Source organism: Mastigoproctus giganteus, chromosome 6 (genome assembly GCF_048544385.1).
Source record: "Mastigoproctus giganteus isolate SK-2022 chromosome 6, ASM4854438v1, whole genome shotgun sequence".
Taxonomy (NCBI): domain Eukaryota; kingdom Metazoa; phylum Arthropoda; class Arachnida; order Uropygi; family Thelyphonidae; genus Mastigoproctus; species Mastigoproctus giganteus.
In genome coordinates, this window is record NC_143580.1 from 162024367 (window position 1) to 162041089 (window position 16723).

The 16723-nt window shown below is 36.0% G+C and overlaps 1 protein-coding gene across 5 annotated transcripts in view; it reads right to left on the reverse strand.

Moving 5' to 3' along the window:
- Window positions 1-16723, reverse strand: part of LOC150084708 (golgin subfamily A member 5-like) — a 322239-nt gene that overhangs the window by 181187 nt on the left and 124329 nt on the right. For all 5 annotated transcript variants that reach the window (XM_090375446.1, XM_090375444.1, XM_090375443.1 and 2 more), the window contains exon 6: window positions 15375-15471. In XM_090375446.1, the coding sequence (XP_090231572.1) occupies window positions 15375-15471 (97 nt within the window). The remainder of the gene's footprint in view (window positions 1-15374; window positions 15472-16723) is intronic.

Here is a 16723-nt window from a genome sequence, read left to right on the forward strand (position 1 = left end):
AAAGTACTGTTTGATAATGAACCTGAAAAGTTCTGTTTTGGAGAAAGTTTTGAATAAATTTCGGTAAATCTCCCCCCAATCCTAGGGAATAAAGTTCGTGCAATATGCCATAGCTCCAGGTTGTGTCAAAAGCCTTTTCAATATGTAATGCTTATGTGAAAAATGAAAAATGAAATGGTAAGTTTGGATATTGAAAAGGCTTTTGACATCCAAAGTGGTTCTATTTTATCGGAATTCAAACTGATTGATGTTTAGCAGCTTTTCAGTTTTAAGAACCCAGGTAAGTCGCCAGTGTATCATCCTGTCTAGAGTTTTACCTAGACAACTGGTGAGGAAGATTGGTTGGTAATTTTGTGAGTGATTGATCCTTTCCAGGTTTGGTAAAGGCTAAAATAATGGAGTGATGCCAGGTAGAGAGATATGTGCCTTCAAGAAAGATCCGATTAAAGAAAGTTATTAGCAAATTCAAAGCTATATTATTTAGATGTTTCAGCATTACATAAAAGTTTCCATCAGCTCCAGCAGCACTATTAGGTGATCTTTTTAATGCTGTTTGGAGTTCAAAGAGACAAAAAGGTTGATTGTAGGCTAGAGACTGGGTAGTTTGGAAATTTATCTTATATTTTTCTGCTATGGCTTTGATTTGTAGAAAGGAAACATCATAAGCTGTAGTGGCGGACATTTCAGAGAAATGTCTTTGCAAGCTCATTAGCTATTTCTTGTCCGTTTTTGGTTAAAATTGGAGCAGAAACCGGTAAATATTTGCCGTTTAGTTGTCGAATTTTTTTTCAAATAATTTTACTGCTAGTGTCTTTTGTGATAGAGGAGGCAAATTGTATCCATGATTCTTTTTTGGCTTGTCTTCTAATTTGTTGTGCTTTTGCCTTAAGCCTTTTAAACTGTATTAAGTTGTCGGGGGTCAGAAACTTACGGAACAGATTCCAGTCTTTATTTTTTTCCCTTTTTCGCTATGGTACAAGCGTCATTCCACCAGTGTTTAAGGTTTCTGTGTTTCAAGGCAGAAGACTGTGGTATTTGTTTAGTAATATGCTCAGTGACATCATCAATGCTATTATCTATTATCCTCTATTATCAATGCTATCAAAGGAGATGGAGACAGAATACTTTTTCCCAATCTGCTTTGGAGAATTTCCATAATATTCGATGATCAAGGCAAGGTGCCTGCCATTATTTGAATTCTGCAGATAATTGGGAAATGATCACTGTTGTGCAGATCATTTAAAACCGTCCAGTCTATAATAGGAAGTAACTCAGGGGAACAAATAGATAAGTCAATTGCTGACATAGATTCCGTGGAGAGATGAATGTAGGTGTTATGACCAGTGTTCAGCAATGTTAGGCTCAATTGGTCTCTGAGCTTTTCTAGTAAGTACCCTCTATTATCCATGTGAACCGATCCCCATTGTGGATGATGTGCATTTAAGTCACCAAGAAGACAAATAGGAGATGGTATTTGTTTTACAAGATCTTCTAATTCTTTCAACATGTAAATATTGTTAGGTGGAAGGTATAATGAGACTAGAGTTATTGTTGTCCCATTGCTACACGAATTGCAACAGCTTCTAAGTGGGTCTGAAGCGGTATGTTTCTTGCTGGAAATTTACAATCCACTAGAATTGCAACTCCTTCATGTGCATGGCTTGAAGAAATTCTATCTTTTCTATAGGCAGTATAATATTTAATCGAATAAGTTACCTGTGGATTTAAGTAAATCCCTTGCAAACAAAAGGCTACAGGATTATATCGTGAGATCAAATTATATGTCATCGGAATTACTGTTCAAAACTCTGCAATTCCATTCTACAATGTGCTTCATTGCAAAACTCTGCAATTCCATTGTACAATGTGGTTTTAGAGAGGGAAGATTATTCTGTCTGTTTCTTGTAAGAGGGAGCAGTTTGCTTTTGATGATCATGATAAGAAATGATAAGACTCATGTTTAGTCTTATCATTTCTTGGAAAAAAGGGGCATCCATATGATGAGTCTGCTGACGAGGCTACTAGAGACGGTCGTTTCAAAGCCCTAAGTGGATTTTTCTTATTTATTGATTTGAAATTATTGTTTTTCTAAAACTTTTGATTTAAATTTAGTAGTATAACATTATTTTGTGATTTTCTGATTAATTTGGTGTATTTATTCTTTACTCGGCCTTGTAATTGCATAAAAATATCGGTAAAGGTTTCCACGTGTTTCAACTCCGCTAACCGTTCGTAATTTTCCCGCCTTTGTGATACGATATACCGTACTAGATAGCGTTAGTTGAACTTCGTTAGCAGTTAAATTGTACGTTTAAATAAATACATATAACGACTTAGATTACAAACGTAATATAATTAATTATATTTAACATAATTAATTATACATATAACCACTTAGGTTACGTAACATAAATAATTAGTAAAAACAAATAATTAATACATAACTTGATACGAAAGTTATATAAAGGGATTTCGCAGATAACACTCGTTACTGAAACGTAAATATTTCGTAGATAACACTCGTTACTGAAACATAAATATAGCGTTATAACTGTGTTTGGATACAAGTTTAGGATTTAATTTTGTACAGAAATTGAAATTTTATTGAAAGTAAATCTAAATCATGACTCAAACCAGAGCAGCAAAGCAAAGGGCTCAAGCTAATGGGAATGCTGTGGCCCGGGGGAGAACTGAGGGGGGCAGTTGTCCTCTGAATCACAGCCTTGTAAGATGCACTATTTGCTTGATGTTTGCGGAGCAGTCAAGTATGGGACATGATACTGCCATGGGGGATGTCTTTGTGTGTGTGCGATGCAAGGAGTGTAAGGAGATAAGGCGACAACTCAGCGTTGTTATGGGCCTATATGAGAGCTTGAAGGATAGGGTGGATGCCCTCGAAGGATTACAAGTGAGGGGCCCATCAAGCTCTCAGCTGCCCACACCAATGCCAGAGCTTGCACTTGGTCATCGCGGAACACAGCGGCAACCCCCAAGGCAGAATGCGCTGGTCCCAAAGGAACTAGTAGTTGTTGGTGACTCTATTGTCAGGGAAACGGGAAACATGCTTTGTAAAAAGGATAGGTGGAATAGGACCAGGGTATGTCTGCCAGGGGCAAAAGTTGATGACGTTGTAGAGCGGATATCATCTTTTAAGGGCACAAAAGGTGATATAGTTGTACACGTTGGCACTAATGACATTAAGAGTAGGAGACCGGCGGAATTACTTGACAAGTACAGGTCACTGATGAAAAAAAGCCGTGAATTAGGGTTGAAATTGAAAGTGTCTGCAATTCTGCCCAGACACGATAGGAGGGAGTATATGATGAGAGCCCTGTCAATCAATTCGGCCCTGGAAAGATTGTGCAGGGCTCAAGGGGTAGAATTTTTTTCAGCCTGGTCTGTACTTGTTAACAGGAGAGACTGCTTCTACAGGGATGGGATACACTTAAATAGAAAGGGTGCAAGAATGTTTGCTGATGCTATCGAGGCAATGTTAGGTGGGTCGGAAAACTGCTAGATTGGGGGGATACAAGGACTAATAGATTAACAGTAGCCACTGGCAGAGGTGAAAGTGATTCTTGCACTGCTTCTATTGGAATGAGCCGCAGCCTGGAAAATAAGATGCAGGATATTTCAGAGACTGCTGGGAATCATTGGGGTACAAGTAAACACATGGGTTGTGTTAGGGTAGCTAAGAAAAAGAACAGGTGCATGTATACTTGTGTGTACACCAATGCTAGGAGTTTAGTAAATAAATTTGATGAATTTGAGGTATTGCTCAAAACATCAAAGGCAGATATTGTGGGGATTTCAGAGACGTGGTGTCACACAGATATAAGAAATGCAGAACTGGAATTTGGGGAGTACAATGTCTACAGAAAGGATAGACAGGATAGGAAGGGAGGAGGGGTTATGCTATTAGTTAAAAAACACATAAAATCCAAGGAAGTGAAGCCAGTCGACATCGCTGGACAGTGCAGTGTCGAGTCAGTTTGGTGTGACATAAGCATTGGGAGATCAAAATTGAGAGTAGGAGTGTGCTATAGGCCTAATGACTCTGATGAGTATAATAAGAAACTGTTCGGAGAAATAGAGTGGGCCAGTAAATCAGAGAGTCTTATAATGGGGGATTTTAATTTCCCAGATATTGACTGGAAATTGGGGGCTGGTCACTCACACAGTAGCAAGGCTTTTGTGGATTTATTGGATGATTGTTTTCTACATCAGCATGTTCGGGAGGCAACTAGAGGGAGTAATACTCTTGATTTGATTATCAGTAGTGATTCTTCATGCATTAAGAATCTGCAGATAAATGAACCACTTGGTGGCAGTGATCACAGTGTGCTGAAGTGGGAGTTACTCAAAGAGGTAACTACCATTAGGGGTAAAGGGAAGGGGTATTGCTTTCGTAAAGGCGACTACAATGGACTGAGACAGTATTTAAATTCTATGCAGTGGGATCAACTGATGATATTGCCAACAGCAAATTCAAAATGGGAAGCATTCAAAGAACTTATCGTGGAAGCTACTAGGCTTTACATACCAACTAAGAAATATTGTTCAAGGTTTAGGCCTAAATGGTTGTCAGATGAACTAATGAGGCATATGGCAGAGAAGAAAAATGAATGGGATACATACAAATTAACACGTGACACGGACGCCTATGATAGATACAAGTTGATATGTAACCAAGTTACAAAGGAGGTTAGGCAGGCGAAGGCAGATTACGAGAGATCCTTGGCAAGGGATGCGAAGAAAAACAGCAAAGAGTTCTTTACTTATGTAAACTCTAGAAGGAAGGGGATGAATCAGATTGGTCCACTTGAGATCGATGGGTCAACTGTTGATGACCCTGCTCGGGTAGCTAACAAACTAAATGAATATTTTGCATCGACATTCACACATGAGGAGTTATTCAGCGAGGGGAATGCCAGAGGTGTATTCAACTCTAGCAGTAAGCTAGAGAATCTTGTAATAACTGAGAGCAAAGTGGAGGAGAAATTGTTGAAGATAAACACAAGAAAGGCACCTGGGGTGGATGGGATCTATCCAGTTATATTAAAGGAGGCAGCAAAGGAGGTAAGCAAACCCTTAGCCATAATTATGAGAGCTTCCTTGGACTCAGGGGAGGTACCCATTGACTGGAGATGTGCAAATGTGACCCCAATTCACAAAGGGGGATCAAAGGCTGACACAAGTAATTATAGACCTGTGAGTTTAACTTCTGTTCCCGGAAAATTAATGGAGGCACTGGTGAAAGAAGCACTGCAGGATCATCTAGACAAGACTTCAGTTATAGCTAGGACACAGCATGGTTTTGTTAAGGGGAAGTCTTGCCTGACCAATTTGATTGGATACTATGATGCAGTCACAAAAGAACTGGATGCAGGGAATAACTTTGATATTATATACTTGGATCTTAGAAAGGCTTTTGATACTGTTGCACATGGAAGACTGCTGCACAAATTGGAGCAGTGTGGCATTGGAGGCAAGTTGCTGCTATGGATAAAGGGGTGGTTGAGGGGGAGAAGACAGAGAGTGGTAATCAATGGACACTGCTCATCGTGGACTAATGTTATTAGTGGAGTCCCTCAGGGTTCAGTATTGGGGCCTTTATTGTTTTCTGTATTTATAAATGATATTGATGATGGTATATCAGGCTTAATGTCCAAGTTTGCAGACGATACGAAGGTTGGCAGGGTTGTCAAGGACACTACTGACACTATGCTGCTGCAACAGGATTTGGAAAGGCTTCGAGGTGGCAAATGAAGTTTAACATTGACAAATGTAAAGTACTACATATGGGAAACAGCAACCCCAGAGCAACGTATCAACTCTGTGGTACTACACTGACAGTGGTAGAGAATGAAAGGGACCTGGGGGTGGTGGTGCAGGCAGATATGAAGTTCTCTGAGCAGTGCAGACGAGCTGCAAGAGTAGCTCATGGTGTATTGTCAATGATATATAGGAATTTTTCTAGCAGGGATAAGCAGGTGATTATTCCCTTGTATAAGGCAATGGTCAGGCCACACCTAGAGTACTGTATACAGGCCTGGAGGCCTCATTTCAGGAAGGATGTAGAGCTGCTGGAACGAGTACAGAGAAGGGCAACTAGATTGGTGAATGGGACAAAGGGGTTCTCTTACGAAGAAAGGCTTAAGTTTTGCAAATTACAGTGTCTGGAAACTAGGCACCAGCGGGGTGATCTGATAGAGGTGTACAAAGCCTTGAATGGTTTGAGCATGCTCAATGCTGATGGGATTCTTCCTCTAGCTCAGAAAAATCACCTGAGAGGGCATAAATTCAAATTGAGGAAAGACAGATGTAGGATAGATGTGCGGAAATTTGCCTTTAGCCAGCGGGTGGTTGGTGGGTGGAACAGACTTCCATCCCTTGTCGTGGAAGTTGATAGCCTAAATAAGTTTAAGGCTCAGCTGGACAGGTATTTCGAACGAACAGAGGGGTGAAGTGGAAGTGGTTATTTTTATTTATTTATGTTACTTTTTTTTTTTTTTTTTTTTTTTTTTTGGCTGATGCTGCATAAGCTTGCTTTCTTGCATCAAATGCCTCTACTAATGCTAATGCTAATGCTATTCTGTACTCCCTTCTACATCATCGGTTCCAGTAAATGAACATCCATGCTGCTTGAATTTGGTTGTTGCAATCACAGCAAAGCAATACAGAACTAGTAATACAGAACTTCATGCTGAACTAGATCGCTTGAAAAATAATAACCTACTGTCTCTACAAGATGAACTGCAAGCTTTCATACAAAGTGGTATATCTATATCGTCAATGAACATACAAAGTTTACGGGCCCATGTTCGAGATATCGAAATGGACACAATCTTACAGCAATCCAAAATACTGATATTAAGTGAAACGTGGTTGAATAATGATGAACATATATTACTTAAACCATTCCGATGTATGACTCAGTGTAAAAGGTCGGATGTTTGTAGTGGTGGTGATGCGATATATCAAAGTGAAGTTCAACTATCATCCGTACACAACATATTTTTGCACAACATAATAGCAGTAATGCGACAGTGGTATCAGATGAAATTGGAGACATTTGTGGATATTTATGCAAATTCAATAGTGAATTATTTTCATCGTTGCCATATACATCACTGCACGGATGTCGTTAGATATAATTCAAAAATTCATAAATAAGAATTTGATGCATATTCCATTGGCAATGCAAAATTATTGGAAGAGCCACTGGATCATATGCCTATAGTTCTCACTGGCGATTTCAATCTATAATTAAATTCTGAGGCTGGAAAGAAGTTTTGTAAATTTATGAAAGATGCCTTCAATTTAGATATTAAGTCAAATACTTTAGAAAATACTATACGTAATGGAACAACAATCGATGGAGTATTCACTCGGGAATTAAAGTCATTTGAGTGTCAAAATTATATATCTTATTTCAGTTACCATAGACCAATAATTTTAGTGTTATTATAATATATTTTATACAAATTATTTCATTGTATACTAGTACAATGAAAAATTCCATTCATTGAATTTCATTGTACTGAAATTATTTTTTCAATAAAAATAATGCAGCAATACTTTAATTATTTTACTGTACCAGTTTCGTATGAGTTCCTACAGTAAAGACGTTTTTAACGGCTGCTTGCGACATTATCAGCGATTATCCAAGTATAAATTCTATCGCTAATTTCCGGTATCACTTTACCCCCCTTTCTTAGTGTTGTAGCATATGAAACCATATCCCAGAATTTAAAACAAATACACCAACCGTTTAATTATAATGGTTTAATACTAGAAACTAAAATGTACCAAACGATACTACACTGTAAAATGATATATGCAAAAGACTGATTTACAAAATAAATATACGATGAAACTTTAATATACAATAAAATATAAATAAATAAATAAAATATTTAAAATACAATAAAGATAAAAGTGATAAAACATTGACTGAAGCTTTCGGGGGCTTCCGCCTCCTTTCTCAACAACAATGATGTTTAAGCAACACATCCTTAAGTAACAGGCTCACAGCACACGTGGTTGACCAGGCGCATGCTCAATATTTCTTCCATATGATCCAGAACCGGAAGCGGCTCGGGAGCGTGGAAATATAAAACGCTCGTCTTTTGCCAGGACCACAGCTTCTAGTAGGGGGTGAAATCGAACACCCCCTGTCCCTATTCATACTATTGTTCTCAGACGAGCCTATCCACAAACTCTCTAGCCACTTATGGTCCCAGAACCTATGCGCCCGGTCAAGGATGACAGCATTCACCAGGGAGACCTGATGTTTCTCCCAATAATGCTCAGCAATGGCGGACTTATTGAACTCTGCGGTCTGTATAGCTTGCATGTGCTCCCCCAGACGGCGTTTTAGTCGCCGTCCTGTCTCCCCCACATAACATTCCCCACAGTCCGGGCATTCGATCTCATATACGACCCCACTACTGGAATCCCCAGGAATGGGGTCTTTGACCTGTGACAACACTGTGTGCAACTTCCGACCCGGAAGCTGCACACAGCGTGTCTGTAAGTCACGTAGCATTCTTGAAACTCGATCTGACAAGCCCGGATAGTAGGGAATATAAACTGTGGCAACTGGCACAGACAGTATTTCATGATTAGGCTCCACACCTCTATTATATTTATCAATGACCCTCTGGGGGTAACCGCATTTCATAAGATCCGCCCTAACTCGCCCAATTTCTTTCTCTCTCTCCTCAGAGGTGCTGAAATGCATCCTAACTCTACCCAAAAGTGCCCTGGCCACGCTGTTTTTATGCTGGGCAGTCTGTGCTGACCTATAATGGGTGTACTGGCTCCTACACATAGGCTTCCTAAACACTGTAGTACTAAGCCTGGAGCCTTCTCTACTCACCATAACGTCCAGGAATGGGAGGGAACGATTTCACCCCCTACTAGAAGCTGTGGTCCTGGCAAAAGACGAGCGTTTTATATTTCCACGCTCCCGAGCCGCTTCCGGTTCTGGATCGTATGGAAGAAATACTGAGCATGCGCCTGGTCAACCACGTGTGTTGTGAGCCTGTTACTTAAGGATGTGTTGCTTAAACATCATTGTTGTTGAGAAAGGAGGCGGAAGCCTCCGAAAGCTTCAGTCAATGTTTTATAGCTTTTATCTTTATTGTATTTTAAATATTTTATTTATTTATTTATATTTTATTGTATATTAAAGTTTCATCGTATATTTATTCTATAAATCAGTCTTTTGCATATATCATTTTACAGTGTAGTATCGTTTGGTACATTTTAGTTTCTAGTATTAAACCATTATAATTAAACGGTTGGTGTATTTGTTTTAAATTCTGGATATGTACTCTCCCAACCTTAGGGGCCTTTTTGAAGATAGCATATGAAACCATTTGATCCGACAAATCAATGCCTGCCTTTTCCTTATTATATGGTAAAATAGGAAGTGGGGATTTTTTTTGCTTCTTTCTGTCTTCCTTTACTGGTGGAAGGTCCATCAACCATTTCTGGGACGTGCTTTGTTGTTAGTAGTCTCACATCTCTAGCATCTCGCCACTTTAGAACAATAATTCCATTTTTTACTTCATTGGCTATCATCTCCCCCTTTATTTAGCTTTCAGTACATGACTTCTTTGGGCATAAATTTTTTATTCGCTTATAATGTACCAACTATGTGAGTTTTTTGATGAAGAAATGATAACACCAGATAGTAGTTGGTAAAAAAATTGTTTACTTACAAGGTGCAACCTTCATTTAGAAGTCCTTGCAGATAAACCTATGAATTTTATATAATTCTCAGATTTACCCGAATAGATCTTGCTCGACAGATATAACCTTCAGTTGAACATAACTTGAACAGCTTGATTCCATACCTGTGCGGATATACTGTCAGAATATCAGCCTGCCCCTCCAAGGAATAAGAGTTTCGTCAATGACAAAATCTTTGCCAGGGAAAAAAAAATTTTCTGATATTTCAGCTGCAAAACATCTATCAGGTGTTGAATCTTACTGAGCCTGTCCTCTGGAATAGCAGTTTCATTGTCTGAAAAGTGAATGAGGCACAACAACAATTCAAATCTGTTGCGAGACAATTTTTGTTACTAAGTTATTCTTATAGATAGGTTTGGTTGACCAGTAAGATGCAATACTGCCCAATCTTACTAGTCTCATCCACATAAGAAGCCCAAAAAACTTTCTCATCTCATCAGCAGTTGTTGAAACCAATTTTTTAGATGACTCTGATGCAAAGCTCGGGTACTCTGAATTTTCTGTTCGGCATATCTGTTTGTTTATGTTACAATAAGATGCATTACTTCTTCAAAAAAATAATGAAAATGCCTCAAGATGAGTAATGTTTCTTGATACGTCTATTTGCAGTCCTGATTTGCCTGTAAAATCAAATTTTTTTTGGCGTCCTTCGTATTCAGTCCATTCAATAGTTTCATTTGTTTCAGTCACTTGAATCTCAGGTTCTTCAGTATTTCAAAATGCTCATCAATGTTTTCTTCTGCCATCCAGTCTTGAAGCACTTCTTCAATATTTTCCGGTATTTCAGTATCTCCTTCTTCATTTGAAGAAATATCCCAGTCAGGATCTTTTACTGAATTGTCAGAGTCAAGAAGAAATAGAAAATTGTTATAAAAACATTTTCTAACTAATTAATTAAAAATTATTCCCTTTATTTATTCTTGTAAGATTCGGGATCTTACAATTCTACCCTCTCCCCCTAAAAAATTATGTATTTATACATACAAAAATTTTTTCTATGTAAATCTGAATTCTTAACTCGCTGCCATTTCACTTGCTAAAATAGACCATTTTCTCTAGTTTTATGCCCATACTTTTCTTTCGTGTTGTCCCCCTTTTAGCAGTCTCTATACATATATACATATCCAGCCTATTTACATTAAGCTCATACTATATCTATTCCCTCTCTATATACTGATCAATTAATCCTCCCGCTAAATACATTTGCTGGAGTCTGTTCGATGCTTTCAGTTTATAGGCTGCTTTTTCATCTTCAGAACTACTACTAAGACTTTCAGCAATTTCGCTCAACACTATATGGGAATAATACAGTGCACTAACGAACTTGTTTTCACAAAATCTCTAACGATACTGATAAACTTATTGCGACATTTGAGAGTATTTTATTGCGATTATTTTTATTGCAGCACACGCCACGCACGCAATAAACTATACACGAACGACCTTCATGTGTATGTTGTAATAGCATCACACGTATGTGGCCGAGACAGATCCAAGAAATAAAGTAACCTACTGGGCCACGTCAGCCCATATATGCGACAAAAAAAGACTCGTTCCTGATATTTTAAGTGAAAAAAAACAGCATAACACTGACATTACAATATTTATTTTAGATTTACTAATCAAATTATTTACTAAATTTTTTTTGTCCTGGGGGAGGGATTTTTTTTTCTTAAACTAGCTTGGCAGTCAACATGTTAAATCATCATGTAAAATGCTGGTTAAATCATGTAAAAGCAGATTTTTGAAATCATAGGTGTACACTTTGCTGATATTATTATTTTTGACATATTCTATGTATTTTCAATAGTTCTGAAATGAACTTGGCATTGGTGAGGTTGGTAGATAATGTGTTTAGTTTGGCCTCCAGTTTTTTACTGGGGTTTTTAATGTAGTTGTTCCTACATGTGGTAATGAATCTGCAGCCTATTGGGAGTTTATGGAACTTTGGGATCCAATAAACAAACAGAAATCTAGTGTTATCAATTTTTAATTTAAATTTTTGTACATGGCTATTAGTTTTTTGTAATAGTACTATGGGTGGAGTTGGTGATTTTATATGTTTCACTGTTGTTCAATTCCTTTTTGACTGTGTCTGTGTGCTAGAACAACGATGGCCAACCAGTTAATTAGGCCTTAATTACTGGTAATGCCTCCTGCCCAAAATAATAAAAATTTTCACTACCACTCGCAAAACAAAAATCAATCTGGACTTTGACCTAATAATAATATATCAATGCGCTTATAATGCTGAATTGTTTAATCGCTACAATAACCACATAACCGCTGCATTGTCACAACTGAAAGTTTAATAAAAATAGAATATAGGCTTAAAAGTAGTGTTCAAGAATATATTTATATATTGGTGCTCAATCAGTAGACAAATGTATAGGATCAGAAGGCGAACCCATTGTCAACAATAAGGGAAGATGCCTGATAGACGACTGCATTTTTAATAAACTTAAAATTACAAATACTTTTTTCAGACACAAGGATATCCATAAATTCACATGAGAAGCAAGAAACGCAAAGTCTATAATAGATTATATTATCATTAATGAAAATTTAAATGACAAAATTAGAGACACTAGAGTATTCAGAGGCATGAAATTGACAGTGATCACTACCTAGTAGAAAGCACTTTCAAAATAAAAAGAAATTATCTTAATAAAAAGAAGAAAATACCAACAAAAACTACTAAGAAATTAAAAATACATTTGTTGGAAGACGAAAGCAATAAATTCCTGTATGAAAGTCAATTGAAAGATAAACTCAAATCAGATTAAAGTGATAATGTTGAGGAAATCTGGTCAAACATGAAAAAATCAATTCTGGGAGCTGCTGAAGAAAGTCTTGAATATAAACCTATAAAAAATAAAAACTGGCTAAGAACTTGGAATGAAAAATTGAAACAAACAATCAATGAGAAAAAAAAGAACTATAAACTGTTCCTACAAACTAAAGACCTACATCTACACATAAAATATAAAAAGCTTCGAGCAGAAGTCAGAAAACTAACCAGAAGGATCCGACAAGATGACTGGGATAAATTTGTTAAATCTTTAGAACGTGATATCATAGGCCCACAGAGAAGAGGTTTTAAAATTTTTAAGAAATTACAACTAAACACAAATGATCAAATAAAAACCAACTCCATCTCCCAAGCAGAATGGAAGCAACACTATTCCAAACTATGGTATAATCCAGGCACTAGGGAATTGGAAGATGAATCTGTGATAACCAAAGATGAAGAAAATATAACAAAACAATGGAATATTTTGTTATATTTTCTGGAATATTATGGAATATTATGGAATAGATAATAAAACAATGGAAGAGCTAGAGTTAATATTACAAAAATCAAAAAACTGAAAAAGCCCAGACATAGACAATTTGAATGTAGAACTATTTAAATATGGGGGCACAAAATTATTTAACATCATATAGCATAAGCAACAGATACCCAAAGATTGGGAAACAGGAATAGTAATCAATTTACACAAAAAAAGGCTCCAGAAATAACCCTAACAACTACAGAGGGATAACACTGCTGTCAACTGCTGCAAAGCTATACTCTAATATACTAAAGAATAAACTTAATAAATACAGTGAACAATTCTTAGAAGAAGAACAATGTGGGTTCAGAAAAGGGAGAAGCACAATAAATGCCATTTTCTCACTACAACAAATTTTGGAGAAAAGAAGAGAATTCAATCTACCAACATTTCTGCTCTTTAGTGATTATAAAAAATAAATATATAGCATATGACAATGTAAACTGGGAAAAACAATCACCAAATTTATTTAATATCTACATCAATAAAATTCTTAAAGAATGGAAACAAACAATTAACAACGGAATACAGTTGAACAACAGGAATAAAATCCAAACTATATTATATGCTGATGATCAAGTTATAATTGCAAAATCCGAAGATGAACTACAGATAGCAGCAAATGAACTTAATAAAATAGGTAAAAAGTACGAGATGAAAATCTCCACCTCAAAAACAAAATCAATGGGATTATGTTGAATAAACATACAAAGAGTCAAAATTGTTATTGATGATAAAATAATAGAACAAATATCTGACTTCACCTATTTGGGAAATTTAATATCAAATGAAGGGAAAGACATCCACACTAAACTACAAAAAAATAATAAAATGAATGGAATGATTAAACGCCACTTCAGAAAACAAATGACAACTGAAACAAAATTACGACTGCACAACGTCACTTCAAAACCAGCCCTCTTCTACAGCTGTGAGACTTGGGTCATAAATAAGAAATATGCACACAAACTAGAAGCAACACAAATGAGATTTTTAAGACCATTATTAGGCTTTACAAAACTAGACCACCAAAGAAATTCAGATATCCGCGAGAAATTAAAAGTGGATAACATAGTAAATGACATAAAACAGTATCAGGAAAAATGGATCAGCCACATAGAAAGAATGAACCCAGACCAAATTAGCCTTTAACTACAAACCTACAGGCAAGAGAGATTTTGGTCGACCAAGACAACGATGGCGAGATCAAGACCACCTCCAAGAGCTACAATGGAACAGGTATTAAAAGACCTAAGCCGGACCAAGTTCATGATGATGATGATGATATACATATATATATATATACATAGAATATATATACATATATATATACACAGGCATTCACGGTATATATATACATATATATATACACAGGCATTATTCAATTAGTTTTGCACTAATTAATTTTTGTTTTATATCTTCAGTGAGGTGCCGCTGGTATCCCTCTTCTCTCAATGTCTAGTTAATGTCCAATGTTTTCAATTAATAATTTTTGAATTTTCTTAAAGATATTTTCATTGATTCATACAGGCTTAGCCCCCAGTGAACAAATTTTAAATAAATTTTAATTTTAATTTATCTGCATAAAATAAGCTGAAAATGTGTTATGTTGGAGACTATTTATGCATTTTCAGAATGCATTCTCCCAAATTTTAATGTATTTCTATGGAATATTGGGTCTTAATTTGCACAAAACTTTGTTTATGCATGTGTTCCCGGAATGCAACCCATGCATAAATCATGACTGCTCTGTATTAACAATTTAAACATTTATCATTGAATAAAATTAATTTTTGCAACATTCAACAGAATTTCTGATCAAATTATGTACAATATCACTGAAAAGTAAATCATGTATTATAGCAAAAATTCACACACAACTTGCTCATTATTACTACAGAATATACTTGATTCTAATGTTACTGATCTGACAGCACATTAAACAATGCTTGTTATAAGTAATTCCTCATTATAGACTCAACTCACAATAATAATGAACTTTTGCCCTATGTGACAGAAAACTGTCATATATGGGTATATATGCACAAACTCACAGTGAATTGTTATAATTTAATGAAGCATACTAATATTGTAAAAAATATCAAAAATATACCAATTTAACAGGATTTGGTTGGGATTTATTTAGCTATTAAATTATAAAATATCCTTTGTTTGAGATGCCTAGAATAAATTTCCAAATAATTTTTTTTTTTTAGGATTTTTTTCTTCTTAGGATTTTTTATTAGGATTGTATCAGTCATAACAATAAGTTATCACCTTTTTCATCTTCTAGCAATTTTTCAATATGACTTCCCATAACAAAGTAATTCTGCATTTCTTCTTCTCCATTCTTTATGTTTTGAATGTTTTCTGTCTGAAATGTTAAAGTCAATTAAGAAGATATGAACAAAATAAAAAAATAATAAAAAACTATAGATTTTAGTTTTTACTTTTGAAAATAATATATTACAACCATGGTTTTATCATTATTTTTTTCAATATAATTGTATAAATTTACACACCTGAAAATTTGATGATGTAATTTAACATGATAGATCTCAATATGACATCAGAATATGATTTAAATCTGTGGAAGATAAAGTTGAGGTTAGCTACCAAAGTGCACACTACAACAGCACTACTCATTCATAATCTAACATGGCACATTATAGCCTTAGCCGCTGATGTGCCAATAAAGCCCTAAACAATAGCATCATAATCTAATATGGTGCCTAATTCATTTAATTAGGTTTTCTCTTTTTGTAACAGGTACACACTAACATTTTAGAACAGTGGATGGTCACTGGCAGGGTGATTGGCAGGTGGTACAGCAAAAGCCTTAAACATGTAAAAAAAAATAGTTGTTTTGGTTGTTTCAAAGCTATGACAAACAAAATCAGGAAATATTTCCCATATGACCTGAATGCAATGCCATATCTCCTTATGTTCTGGTTACATAGGTGAGCATCCTGCCTTCTCTAAAACACAGGGGCTTTGGAAACAGGGTAATAAAATTCAAAAATATAAGACTGAAACAAAGTAACCTATCAAGTAGTGAGAAAACAAGTAAAGTTAACCATTAACAATGCCAGGAAGTACCTATGTATCCACATTAGGAATTACCAAAACCAGACAGAAGTGTCATTCTCATCTAATGTATCAACTGCAGAGTGGACTTGATCTGTGCTTCTGAGCCATCCTCCATCTTCAAAGTCATGTCAAGCAGACCAAAAAACAACACCCAATCACGGTTACCCCAAAAAAGAAATCACTCCACATGATCCAAGGCCAGATGCAACTGAATTACTGTGAGTAAATCAAAGCAGTATGAATGCTGATTATACAATTAACCAAAATGAAATGGTACTTGATCATCATGAAGAAGTTCAAGTACTATTTCATCAGTGTCCATACACTCTGATTTGCAAGAATTACAAATCAATGCAGTACAGATTATTAATCAAAGCAATATGATAAGGATTCTTGACATGCTGTTTTCACAAAAAAACAAAAAATAAATAAAAAAAAAAAGATAAAAAGCAGATAGATTCAGCTTCCTCTTGCAAAAGCAAACAATGAAGCGCAACCTTCAATAGAATTGTAGAGGATTATGCAACAACACTGAT